The following is a 14,166-nucleotide window of genomic DNA, read 5'->3' as shown; positions in this document are numbered from 1 at the left end:
TGGAACAGAGTCAGCAGAGCTTCTGAAACACTATGGACAGGCTATTGAAAGTTATAATCCAATCACCAGTACTCGACCTAAGGAAACTTCGCTTCTGTGCTCCCAAATTCAATCTAAACAATAAAAAAATATATATTTTAATTAAGTTTCCATATTTTGTGTTTTCTGTTTATGTTCGGTTATAAATCAGCCGATTGGAATGTTATCACTCGACTAAATGGTCGTTATCAGTGATTATCGGCTGATAGATATGGGCCAGTAGGGGCCTTCTGCGCCACTAGTAGCCTCAGAAGGCAGTTATCATCCATCCACATGGTTAATTAGCGAAAGTTAGCGAGAATTATATATATTATTTATTAAATTCCCCTTTAATTGTATTTTATTAACATCTACCCCAACCCTAAACGCAACCGTCACAGTAATGTAAAAACAGATCTGGATCTGGAGTCTTCTCTATTTGTATAGCTGATTAACCATGAGGATGGATGATAACAGCCTTCTGAGACTACCAGTAGTACTGGCCCATATCTATCAGCTGATATACACTGATAACGGCCATTCAATTGAGTGATAAGATTAAACGGGTGATTTTCATTATGGGACCTTGATTTCTGCTCTGTCGACTTTTGGTGTTGAATTCATGATGTTGATTCAACTCTACAGTTTAACAAAGTGACTTTTATTGACATTTTAGTAGTTTGAAATAATATAATGCATAATAAATCATTTTTAGATAAATATGTCTACCAAAGCTAGCAGGCATATGTCTCATTTAAAAAAAAAATAATAATAAAAAAAGGTGATTAGATCATTTTAGGGTTTTTAAATACTCGCCGATACCGATGGCAGAAATTTTGCAGTATCGATGAGTATTTCCAATACTAGTATCAGTAACGGAACGATCCTAGTTTTACCTGGCTTGAAATGTTCACACAGTCAAAAGTAAAAATGCATGATATATTGACGGTCATATCGTTATCGGCCAATAAATGCTTTATTTAATGTTATCGATCCGATATCAAAATTAGGTTGATATCTTTAAGCCAATAGATCACTTAATTGTACAGAACTGCCTGCCTCGCTCATGAGTGGGTCGAGCTTATTCAGACTTGTCCAGTGCACTGTAGCGGAGCTTTCCTCACATTGTTTATTCCAAAGTCCATCCTTTCTTTGTGTAGTATTACTGTGTGTTAATAATTCAGTAAGTAACCATATTCCTTATCATTGTAGATGTGTTTAATAGTGTCATTGTGTATTTTGGTTAAAATTGCCACAGGAAAAATATTACACATGTAAACATAATAGTAGCAATGTACACGTGCTAAACAACTCGTTGGGTTGTTTGTATTTTAATATGATTGTTTGTTATTATCAATGCGTTGTCTACCATGTGTTGTTGATGTAAGATTGTATTCAGTTTGATCGGCATATTTATAATGATTATAATGAGTGCACGTGATGACCATCACCATTCACACACATAGTAATCCGACAAAACCTTCACAGCACCCCAAACAGCAGCAGGGGAGATGAGTGCCAATCACTAAATCTAGCACAGGGGTTGTCAACCGTCCGCTACATTCTGTCTTTATTTTATGCACTGTGTTTGTCATAAAGTCATCTGTGCTCAATGCTCAGGTGTTGTATCAAAATCTGACTCCCCTTAGCGTGCACGCGCATCACACAGCACCTGCAGTTAGTTTCAAACTCATGGTGGTTTATAATAAACCTTTCATCAATCATTTTTCCTGCAATTGACAAAGATTTGTACATATGTATATTACTGTAACACGGTTTATTCAAGAACATTTGAGCTGGTTTCTGATTTAAGTTAGTTTATTGTGATTTTATTTAAAATATATTTATTTTACTTGTTTGTGAATTAAATCCATTGTGTTATACAGTATAACCAACTTGTTTTTAACAACAGTCAAGTTGCATGTTAATTTGCTGTGCGATAAAAAGGAACTCATTTATTTTTGGCATTTTGGCTGATTTATGTAAAATCGTGAATATAGGTCTATATAATCACCTTCCATTTTTGAAAAGATTGCTTTTTTGCTTTGAGCAGGCTATTTAGTTCATAATATCAGATCAAACTTTTATGACATTTTTAAAATAAAATCAGTTGTTTACTGTATAACAATAAATACATTTTGAACTATTTATATTTATCAGCTATAGTATATCGACTATCGGCCTCCAAATCTTAAATCTTGAAATTTAAAGGTCGTCGATATCGGCCAACAAATTCATATCGGTGCATCCCTAGGCAAAAACCCTAAAAACACATGCAAAAGAGAAACATTTTTGAAACTTTATGATTAAACTTTGCAATGACTCCACAAATCATGAGTGTTTTCAACTATGGCTCCTGGTCAGCTATAATCTTGATTCAACATTGCAGATCCTGCTATGTGACTACTATGGATGGAAAAATTGAAATTTAGATGCTGAAATGATATACAGTTGAAGTCGTAAATATTAGCCCTCCTATAAATTTAGTCTTTTTTAAATGTTTCCCATATGAAGTTTACCAGAGCAAGGAATTTTTCACTGTATTTCTGATAATATTTTTATTCTGGAGAACATCTTCTTTCTGTGAAACAGAAATTGAGGACAAAATATAAAGGGGGCTAATAATTCAGAAGGGCTGTATATTGCAGCCCTACTTCAAGCTATCTCCAAATGCATCCTGCTGAACTTTTCTAGTTTCTTGGCCCGTGGTGATGAAACTGTGTTTTAAGGCTGATGAGTGGCTCTCGCTTACCGTGATTCTAACGCTGACTGTGGCCGTTCCTGGAGGCAGGACTCCACCATGATCCAACGCCTCCACTTCAAACGTGTAGGTGCTGTTTCCTGCTGCCAAGGACTCAAAGTCTAGCGCCTGCAGGACTGATATGACGCCGGTCAGACGGTTCACGGCGAATAGCTGCAGAGCCGCTTCTGTTTTTATCCTGTAGGTCACATTAGAGACCAGATCGGCATCCACCGCCTGAGAGATATGAGGAGAAGAGAACAGAGAGAATAAAGGTTAAAAGAGACAGAATTAATGATCCCGTCCACACTTTGTGAGGTACAGCAGGAAGGAAGGAGCCTAACAAGTTCCGTAAAGGGATAGTTCATCCAAAAAAATGAAAATTACTTTTTCAAAACCTATTTAAATGAATCAGTCTTGCTTTTCGGATTCATATTAGAGAGTAAAAGATTAGGTAGTTTTCAATTTTGGGTGAACTACTGTATCCCTTTGAAAAGTTCATCCAAAAAGAAAAATCTCACATTTTTTACTTCTGTCTGAGGGTCAAAGATGAACAGGGGTTTTCAAGAATCAAACAATAAAAGTGTAATACAGCTTTACATGTTTTTTTGCATTGTTTAAAATAAGTTGGTCAGGTTTTTTTTTTTTTTTTTTAGCTAGTCTTATTTGTTTCCTTCAGAATTGGCGCAAACTTCATGAACGGCGCCTTTATAAATGGTTTTTCCCCTCTAATTTGAAACCAAAAAGAAAGACTGATTACTTGTTGGCTAACTGAACTGCTCAAACTCAGATAAGTTCAGATTAGTCCATAAGGCAGAGTCTTAACATAGCAACTACTGTATGTTTATCCGTGTTGTTTATGTTTGGATGGATGGTTTTGCAGACCACGCTTTTGAAGTGTTGCCACGTCCACTGATTTTAAGCAATGTTCATTAACCATCTTTGGGCTCCAGTTTAGGGAGTTAGTATTGTAGGCGTGTGCAGTTCATGATATTTTGGTATGTGTCTTATTAAAATATAAGACGAAAGGTTTAGGTTAAGGGTTTATCCTTGTAATTTGAATCCAAAAAGAAAGACTGATTACTTATTGGCTAACTGAACTGCTCAAACTCAGATAAATTCAGATTAGTCCATTAGTCTTAACATGGCGACTACTATATGTTTATCTGTGTTGTTTATGTTTGGATGGATGGTTTTGCAGACCACACTTTTGAAGTGTTGCCACGTCCACTGATTTTAAGCAATGTTCATTAACCATCTTTGGGCTCTAGTTTAGGGAGTTAGTATTGTTGGCGTGTGCAGTTCATGATATTTTGGTATGTGTCTTATTAAAATATAAGATGAAAGGTTTAGGTTAAGGATTTATCCCTGTAATTTGAATCCGAAATGTAAGACTGATTACTAATTAACTAACTGAACTGCTCAAACTCAGATAAGTTCAGATTAGTCTAATAGTCTTAATATGGCGACTACTGTATGTTTATCTGTGTTGTTTATGTTTGAATGGATGGTTTTGCAGACCACGCTTTTGAAGTGTTGCCACGTCCACTAATTTTAAGCAATGTTCATTAACCATCTTTGGGCTTAAGCGATCCAGTTTATAGAGTTAGGATAGTAGGCGTGTGCAGGTCATGATATTTTGGTGTGTGTCTTAATAACTTTTAAGATGATTATTTACAGTTCGTGTTGTTTTTATTAAGATCTAGCAATACTAATGAGTCAAGAAGATGAACCTTGTTCCTTGTCATTTCTTGAACTGTGCACAGAAAATAGGCACAACTCTGATGTGTTATTAAATATGATAGTTACAAGAATTGAAAGATATATACACAATTTTATTGTCAATTTTTTGCCCTCCACAGTTTTTCCTATAACCTGTATGAGTTTATTATGAGAAGGAATTTTAAGAAATGTTGGTTACACAAAAAAAAATCTTGTTCAAACTATGCATTTAAAATGAGTTGAAACAACAAAATTTTTACATGGTTTTTGGGACAACTCAATTGTTTAAATACTTAAATTTGTAAAAAAAAAAAAAAAAAAAAAACAAAAAAAAAACCAAGATTTAGTAATCTTTATCAATTTGTTTCAGGAAAACATGAAGAAATTGTGCGGAACCCAGCATTTTTACAGAGAAAAATAGGTTAAGGTATTGCTGAGGTCTATAGCTGGTTACAATCATTTTTCCAAAGTTCTTTTTTTTGTTCAGCAGTAGACATTTACGTTTACGTATTTACTGAAGCTTTTATTCAAAGCATTGTGGGTAGATTTTAAAAAGTGATTATTTGCTTTACTTAAAATGTGAGTACAGTGGTCCCTCATAATTCGCGGGAGTTACGTTCTAAAAATAACCAGCAATAGGCGAAATCCATGAAATAGTCAACTTTATTTTCTACAATTATTATAGATGCTTTACGGCTGTAAAACCCTTCACTACACACTTTATACACTTTTCTCAAACAGGCTTAACATTTTCACACTTTTCTCTCTCATTTAAACACTCTTAAAGTTCAAAATTTCGTAGAAAATAAGTCCAGTATTATAGAATGAAACCAAAGATCAAAACCTGTTGGCAGGTGCAAACATTCATCTCTGTCAGCAAAAGGTTCATAAAGCTTTTTAGCTTTTGTACGGATAATGTTGGCATCCGGCATAATGTTCTTTTTCCTGCAGTCACTGATCCACAAAACTAAAGCAGACTCCATCCTTAAGGGGGATGCTCCGCACACATGACAGTTGGAAGTAATACACACCGGATGCGCACATTTGCATGTTATTTAAATTGAAATGATTCAGATGGCGCTCTGTGGTGTGGCAGAAATATGAACAGTGTTTTAAGTCATAGCTGGGCACAGCAGACAGCTGCCTACTTTCAGCGCTGGTGTGCGTACCCTGATAGAAACCTTATGTTTACATTTTGGTTCTGCATGGCAAGGCACATCCGATGTGCGACCCCCTTTACGGTGGTCGTGTCTTTCTGCGGACAGTTACAACCCTTTTTGCACCCTTGTTGGAGCTCACACTTCTAGCGATGAAACATTTATGTTAATTTGGCAAGCTGAACGCATTCTGTACTGCACAGGAAACACAGAAGAGATTGCTTGACAGTGGTGTACAGCCAATTAGGATGCAGAACACAATGCACTACAAAAAATAAGCAAGTCAACTTGCACTAAAAAAATCTGTGAAATTGCGAGGCTGCTAAAGATGAACACCATTATAGGGACCACTGTAAACCCGTTGACTTAAAAGCAACAAGTTGACTCAACTTAAAAAATTGAGTAAACCCACTGTAACTTGGAACTGTTCAATTGATTTACTTTATTTTTTTAAGTATGCACACAGCTCATTTACTTAAACAATTTAAGGCAATGAGTTTACAAATTTTAAGTCAACTAATCATTTTAAAAGCAACATGTTTACTCACTTATTTTAAGTGAAGTCATACAGTCATTTTAAAAGCAGCAGGTTTACTCACTTATTTTAAGTAAAGTCAACTAATCATTCAAAAAGCAACAGGTGTACTCTCTTATTTTAAGTAAAGTAATCATTTTAAAAGCATCAGATTTACTCACTTATTTTAAGTACAGCCAACTAATAATTTTAAAAGCAACAGGTTTACTCACTTATTTTAAGTGAAGTCATATAATCATTTTAAAAGCAGCAGGTTTACTCACTTATTTTAAGTAAAGTCAACTAATCATTCAAAAAGCAACAGGTTTACTCACTTATTTTAAGTAAAGTAATCATTTTAAAAGCATCAGATTTACTCACTTATTTTAAGTACAGCCAACTAATAATTTTAAAAGCAACAGGTTTACTCTCTTATTTTAAGTAAAGTCAACTAATTATTCAAAAAGCAACAGGTGTACTCTGTTATTTTAAGTGAAGTCATCTAATCATTTTAAAAGCAACAGGTTACTCACTTATTTTAAGTAAAGTCAACTAATCATTTTAAAAGCAACAGGTTACTTACTTATTTTAAGTCAACTAATCATTTAAAAGCAGCAGGTTTACTCACTTATTTTAAGTCAACTAATCATTTTAAAAGCACCAGGTTACTCACTAAATTTAAGTCAAGTCAACTAATCATTTTAAAAGCACCAGGTTACTTACTTATTTTAAGTCAACTAATCATTTAAAAGCAGCAGGTTTACTCACTTATTTTAAGTCAACTAATCATTTTAAAAGCACCAGGTTACTTACTAAATTTAAGTCAAGTCAACTAATCATTTTGAAAGCACCAGGTTACTCATTAAATTTAAGTAAAGTCAACTAATCATTTTAAAAGCACCAGGTTACTCACTAAATTTAAGTAAAGTCAACTAATCATTTTAAAAGCACCAGGTTACTCACTAAATTTAAGTAAAGTCAACTAATCATTTTGAAAGCACCAGGTTACTCACTAAATTTAAGTAAAGTCAACTAATCATTTTGAAAGCACCAGGTTACTCACATATCTTTTTTACAGTTTTTTTTCTTGCACTCAGAAAATGCTGCTAGTTCAAACAACTTTTTTTGAGACATTTTTGAGTTGACTCATCTTTCAACCCAGTTACTTAACTTCATTTACCTTGAGTAACTCACAACGGTCCTGAAGTTTGTTGCCTTAAAATTTTAAGTTGAGTCAATTTTTTTTACAGTGTATTTAAAATGAGCTGAAAACACAATTATTGAGATTTTTTTTGGGAAAACTGAATGTTTATCCACCTAGATTTGTTAAGTTAACTTAATCGATTTGTGTAGGGACACATGGATGAATTGTTTGGAACCCTGCATTTTTACAGTGTGCACTGCCTTGGATTAAACACAAAGTTTTGACATTGCTAATGCCAAAAGACAGAAAAATATATTTTTTAAAATGAAGCAAATGATGTTTGGTTAATATATTTAACAACTAGTTGATCAGTTAATCAATGCAAGTAAATCATGTTTGTCACTAACTGCATTTTTCAAGAGTTAATTCGATTATGACTCCAATAAATACTTGAACTATGAATATACAGAACATTAATAAAGGGGTTGTTCTCCCCCCAAAAAAATATTTACTCACTATTTACTCACCCTCAAGTGGTTCCAAAATCTTTTTTTTGTAATTCTATTAAACACAAAAGAAGATATTTTAAAGAAAGTTGAAAAATACTGACATCTATAGTAAAATAAAATACCATGGAAGTCAATGATTACAGCGTTCGTCAAAATATCTCCTTTTATGTTTAACAGAAGAAAGAAAATCAAGCGAATGGTGAAAAGTTTTGGGTGAACTATCCCTTTAGGCACTAAAACTGACAACCATATTTAGCTGCAGTGTGTAAATATTCCCAAACATACTGTGTGAAATCTTCAGCTTGAAAGGTGTGCTTGAACTATCATTCTTCACAACAAATACCACTTGATATTGTTATATAATTCACTGACATTTATACATTAAGTGTGCCTCAGGTGTCCAGATATTTTTTAGGGGAGAAACACGCACGTACACGCACGCACACACGCACGCACGCACGCACGCACACACACACACACACACACACACACACACACACAGACTCGTAGCTATGCATGCATGTGAAGCTGATTAGGAGTGAAAGAAACAGACAGAAAGAGGAGAGACGCAGCTCTGTCTCTCTGTGGGTGTGGGACCTTTCAGGTGTCTTTTCTTTGATGTAGGAAGCACAAGGAATTAAATTCTACACCGATCTCAAAGCTTTCAGAAGTGTATAAATAAAGCCTGGGACCCCCAGAGAGCAGCAGCGCAGGGAATCTGATTAGCTGATCGTCCCCGGACCAGATTCTGCCACCGGGACCCACAGCGCTCAGACACCAGCCGGTGCTGCAGGGACCCGGAGGTGTCAGACACACTGAGATAAAAATACAGCTGCAAGATCACCGGCTTCAAACACTGTCACTCATTTGCCCCTCAACTACAGACTGCACATACACACACACACACAAAACCTTATTTTCCCTGCAATCTGAATCCAAGAGAGTAATTCACCTTTTTTGAGAAACACACATGCACACACATAGGCACATGCATGTATGTGTAATGAGTAACGGCTTAATTTCTTTATTCATGACACACGTTTTATGTTTCTTTGACACAACCAGTTCTGTCTGGTTCTCGAATATGATTGGCTGAATGCCATGTAATATTCTGCAATATGAGAACTCGTACAGCCTCTTCACCCTTCTGTGTTACTCTGCCCACATAGAGTGACAGCAGATCAATAAACTCACTACGGTTTGACAAATATTGCAGCTGTTGGACAACATAATGTACTTTTGAAGCTTTTTTAGGTGAGGATGTAGTTGCAACTATGCAGTTTATTTATAAGGGTAGTACCTTTAAAATTTAAATATATATATATATATATATATATATATATATATATATATATATATATATATATATATATATATATATATATATATATATATATATATATATATATATAATTTCAGCGATTCAACACGTTGGCTGCCATCAGCAGTGCAAAGAAATTGACAGTTGACGTTCCACCACAAGATGGTAACAGAGAGAAAAACTCAATCTACAGCGGATCAAATCATTATAGATAAGTGACATTCTAAATCGATCTCTCTCTCTTGTATGTTGTAGTGCTGTATTTATTCCATTGTAATCTGCTAGTGTTTGCTTTGCTTTGGATTTTTTGTGGTTAATTATTGTGATCTTCTGATTGCAACAGAGAAATGCTGGAAAATCTCTGTAGACTGATGGCATTTTATACCGTTAAGCCATATAATCTTAAAATGTCAGCAAAATCACCTGTTTTGTCATCTCTTTAGACATTACGCTAGAGAATCATTTAAACACTAGCTCTAAAGTGGCGTTGGTGAAGTAGCACCGGTTTCTGCTTTTCTGACGTCAGCTGCAGATTTGAGAAGTAATTCCTTGTACAAAAGGATTTTTGAGACTTTCCCTGTTTGATTTTATTTTTTATATACATGATTGTGCTGTCAAACTGTTGTATAAACGCAGTGTCGTACTCGTAGCAGTGCGATATGGCTGTATATTAGCACTGGTGGGACACTAATTGCCCGTTTCCACTGAGTGGTACGGTACGGTTCGGTTCGGTACACTTTATGGCCATTTCCACTATCAAATTTACCTAAAAGTGAACTGTACTGTACCACTTTTTGGGTGCCCTTTGACATGCAACTGAACGCTATTGGTTTGCAGAGATATGTCAATCGCTCGGCACAAGACAGGAGAATGAAAGCAAAGGAAGCTCCATTTTTAATTACACAGTTGAGACATTACACCGTAATAATATATGCATATGACAAAAAGCCATGGTCAAGCCGAGCTCAAACAAACCTTGTAGTCGTCTTGATGAACAGCCACAAAGCCAAGAAGAAAAGCAGAATCTACTCTGTGCCCCGTAGTTGTTTACAAGGCAGTCTAAAGCGCGTGCGGTTTCGCTTTCTTGCGTGTGTTCGCAGAGTGTCTATATTTGAAATAACTAACTTCTTGAATTGATGATAATAACGCTCGTGTGATTATTGAAACCATTCTGACATCCGATCCTGTCAGAAACGAACAAACGCGAGAGTGAAGTGCGAAAAAACAAAGGAGAAGCTTGAAAAAAACAAAAAAAAGGAGCAAATGATTGTTTCAGCAACCTAAATCATGAACAAACTGCCATGTTTTACTACTATCATCACCTTCTGGACTATTATGAACTCGGAATGACGGAATTGCTTTATAGGTTACATGTACTGGTGAAGATTAAAGATACAGACAAGAGGTATGCACTGACTGTGGGCTATATGCTGTGTGTTGTTTTAAAGTAAGGACTAAATGTATGCTGTGTGTAGTTTTTCTGTAATTGGTAAGATTTCGAAGACTATAAGGGTCTGTATGTGTATATATATGTTGCATTTATTTATTTATGTTATATACTGTAATTGCAGACGTTACAGTAGGTTATTTCGCCATCATTGATCTGCAGTTATGATCAAATCCTGTTAATAGAAAAGTTAGTAATGAACATTTATACACAAGTATTTATGTGTAAAGCATCTGTTTTGTAAGAAGTGCTTCTCATATGATATGTGAATGACCCGTACAGCTTTACTGTAGACATTTCCTCGAGCGAGAATGACGTCGACTGAACCTTTCTGTCGTACACCACGCTCACGAAAAGAGTACCATTGGTAGGGTACCATTTTGGCAGTGGAAACGCAAGCCTGATAAAGGTGACCCATACCGACCCGTACCATACTGTACCACTCAGTGGACACGGGTCATTAGGCACATGCCCTGTGGCCTCGAGCCAACGCACACCTCCCACAAGTGCCGATTTACAGCCATATCGCACTACTACAGCCATAATATATAACGGCATGTATTCCTGTGAATAAAATAAAATAAAATAAAATTAAATTAAATAAAATAAAATAAAATAAAATAAAATAAAATAAAATAAAATAAAATAAAAAACAAAATAAAATAAATAGCTATTATTATTATTATTATTATTATTATTTTAAATTTGTAAATAATAATAATAATAATAATAATAATAATAATAATAATAATAATAATAATAATAATAATAATAATAATAATAATAAAATAATAACAAGCACAAGATACTTTTTTCAAAATATATTTTCTTCCAAAGAAGAAAGAAAGTAATATTGTTCAGGAACAAAAGGAGAGTGATTACATAAATGATTACAAGAGTTCCATGTTTGCCATCCCTTCAAATCGAACTACATTTGATATCCAAACAAGACATTAATAGTGCGTAGTCGCTTTGTTTGTTTTTTTTCCCTCACACTTGTCTCCGGTTGATCTAAAATGCATTGGTGATAGTGTTACGTTGGCATTCTGCTAAAACTCCCAAGAGCGTGATCGTTTAGAGGCACATTTACCACAAGACAAGCGTCTCCAGCTCTTCACACTGCCTCTGTCAAGCTTGTCAATATTTATCCAGCTAAATATGCAGCCCGTCAGGAATAAATAGGCAAATGCGGAGCCGTTTCCCCCCCACACTCTCAGGGGAAACTAAACACACACATAATCAGCCAGTTACTGTCAGGCCAACAGACAAAACGCAGACAGACAGACAGACACATAAATAAACACACACCCACAGACAAGCTGTTTATCTTTCCTTTCTGAAAGTCAGGTTTAGATGCTCGGGTCAAACGGAAGCTGACTGAAATTTCACAGCTCACCTTTAACTTTCTCAACAACTTCTGCCACTCAGCAATGATGAATCACTAAAGTACTCAAATACCAGAAAACAACAACAACCTGCTGAGATGATGGTGAATCAAGCATAACATGAGTTTATGTATATACATAAAATTGATCTATACAGCTGAAGTCAGCATTATTAGCCCTCTTGTAAATTTTTGCCCACATTATACATTCAATCACCTCACAGTAAAAAAAAGCCACGCCCACTGTTTTCTCATTTAATATTCCATTTCTCTAAGACCTGCGTCACAGTAAGAAACAAAAACGGTCGCGGTTCATGTGACCTTTAAGCCTCAGATTCAGTAACAAACACTGTGGAGCACTTACAGTGAGTCTCAGGATGATGGATCCAGCCGGTGTGTTTTCTGGGACGTTGACAGTGTAGACGGGTTGAGAAAACACTGGACTGTTGTCATTGATGTCCAGCACCTCCACCAGCAGTGTGATGGTGGTCCTGCGTGGATCCACCGCTCCATCTGACGCCTCCACGATCAGATCGTACCGGCTGCGGGTCTCTCTGTCCAGCGGGACGGCAGTGAAGATGCTGCCGGTGGAGTTTATGGAGAACAGGGACGCAAAGGAGAGCAGCCGGTAGCGAACCTGACCGTTAAGGCCGCCATCTGGATCAGTGGCCTGAAAACAGAAACACACAAATATCATAACCAGATTGTTTTTATTTACTTTAAATAGACTGTGTTTTACTGAATTATGCACTCAAAATGATGTTTGCTGTTTTTTATTATTTTTTAACAAAATTATAGATTTTTTTAGGGGACAACTTCATTGCTTTAGGTTCAATCCACTTAAATTTGAAAAAAAAAAAGTTAAATTAATTCCTTTATGTTGTCCCAACACAAATTGATTTTGTGGAACCCAGTTTGCTTCCAGCAAGGCAGGTTGCAACTGAATAATTTGTATTGAATCAACTTTAACTACCCTGAGTCACATTTTATTTTGATGGTCTGTTTGTTGAATTAAGTTACATCTACTGTTTATGCCAACTAATTATTATTAGATTATAAGCAGACTGTTAGGTTGGGGTAACGGTTAGTGCAAAGTTTCTTATGGTCAGTTAAATGTCTGTTGGAGGAGCATATCAACAGATATTAAGCAGACAGTCTACTAATACTCGAATGGAGCATCACAATAGTGTACAATAAAATTACTCTGTAATGCTGTATGGTTAATGTTTGAAAGAATGAAAAAAGACAATAATAATAATTTGAAAATGTTTAAATATATGCAAATCTCAAGTTCAATATATCAAATGTTAACAATTTTTTTCAGAAAAAAAGGATCAGTTAATAATTAAAATGTAATAAAATGTATCAAATTAAATATAAATGAATTGATTTAAACTGGAAAGAAATATTAAAACAATAAAATAAAATGATAAATAATAAAATAAAATGATAAATGAAATACAAAATTAAAATAGAATTTAATGAAAACAAATTAAATAATAAAAATGAAAAAAAAAAAATAAACAAAATAAACAAAATAACACTTCAAATAAAATAAATAAAAATAAACAATCTGAAAAAATCAAAAGAAAGGACATAAAATGTCAATAAATAGAAATTAAATTATCTACAATAAAATAGAATAATACAATACTAAAATAAAATAACATATAATAAAATACATAATGTAATATGTTTAAGATACAGGTGGAATAAAATAAAATTGATATGAAATTAATCCAAAAATAAGCAAAAATAAAATTAGAGTAGTATAATTAGGAAAAATGTAATTTAGTGGTGGCGCAGTGGGTAGCACTATCGCCTCACAGCAAGGTCGCTGGTTTGAGCCTCAGCTGGGTCAGTTGGCATTTCTGTGTGGAGTTTGCATGTTCTCCCCATGTTCGCGTGGGTTTCCTTCGGCTGGTCCGGTTTCCCTCACAAGTCCAAAGACATGCGCTATAGGTGAATGAGTGTCTATGGGTGTTTTCAATGATGGGCTGGAGCTGAAAGGGCATCCGCTGCATAAAACATATGCTGGAAAAGTTGGTGGTTCATTCCGTTGTGGCGACCCGTGATTAACAAAGGGACTAAGCCGAAAAGAAAATGAATGAATGAATGTTGTTTAAGATACAAGTGGAATAAAATAAAATTTATATTAATTCAAATAATAAATAAGCTAAAATAAAATTAGAATAGTATAATTAGGAAAA

At 34.9% G+C, this 14,166-nt stretch overlaps 1 protein-coding gene across 1 annotated transcript in view; it reads right to left on the bottom strand.

Moving 5' to 3' along the window:
- The window catches only part of pcdh15a (protocadherin-related 15a), a 412,430-nt gene that overhangs the window by 118,897 nt on the left and 279,367 nt on the right, over positions 1-14,166 (bottom strand). Inside the window, exons 13-14 of the mRNA XM_056471438.1 lie at positions 12,321-12,626; positions 2,771-2,995 (exon numbers count right to left, since the gene is read on the bottom strand). Of these exons, the coding sequence (XP_056327413.1) occupies positions 2,771-2,995; positions 12,321-12,626 (531 nt within the window). The remainder of the gene's footprint in view (positions 1-2,770; positions 2,996-12,320; positions 12,627-14,166) is intronic.

This window comes from Danio aesculapii, chromosome 13, assembly GCF_903798145.1.
Source record: "Danio aesculapii chromosome 13, fDanAes4.1, whole genome shotgun sequence".
NCBI classification, from domain to species: Eukaryota; Metazoa; Chordata; class Actinopteri; order Cypriniformes; family Danionidae; genus Danio; species Danio aesculapii.
The sequence above is the reverse complement of the archived record's forward strand: the minus strand, read 5'-3'. Positions and strand labels throughout refer to the sequence as shown.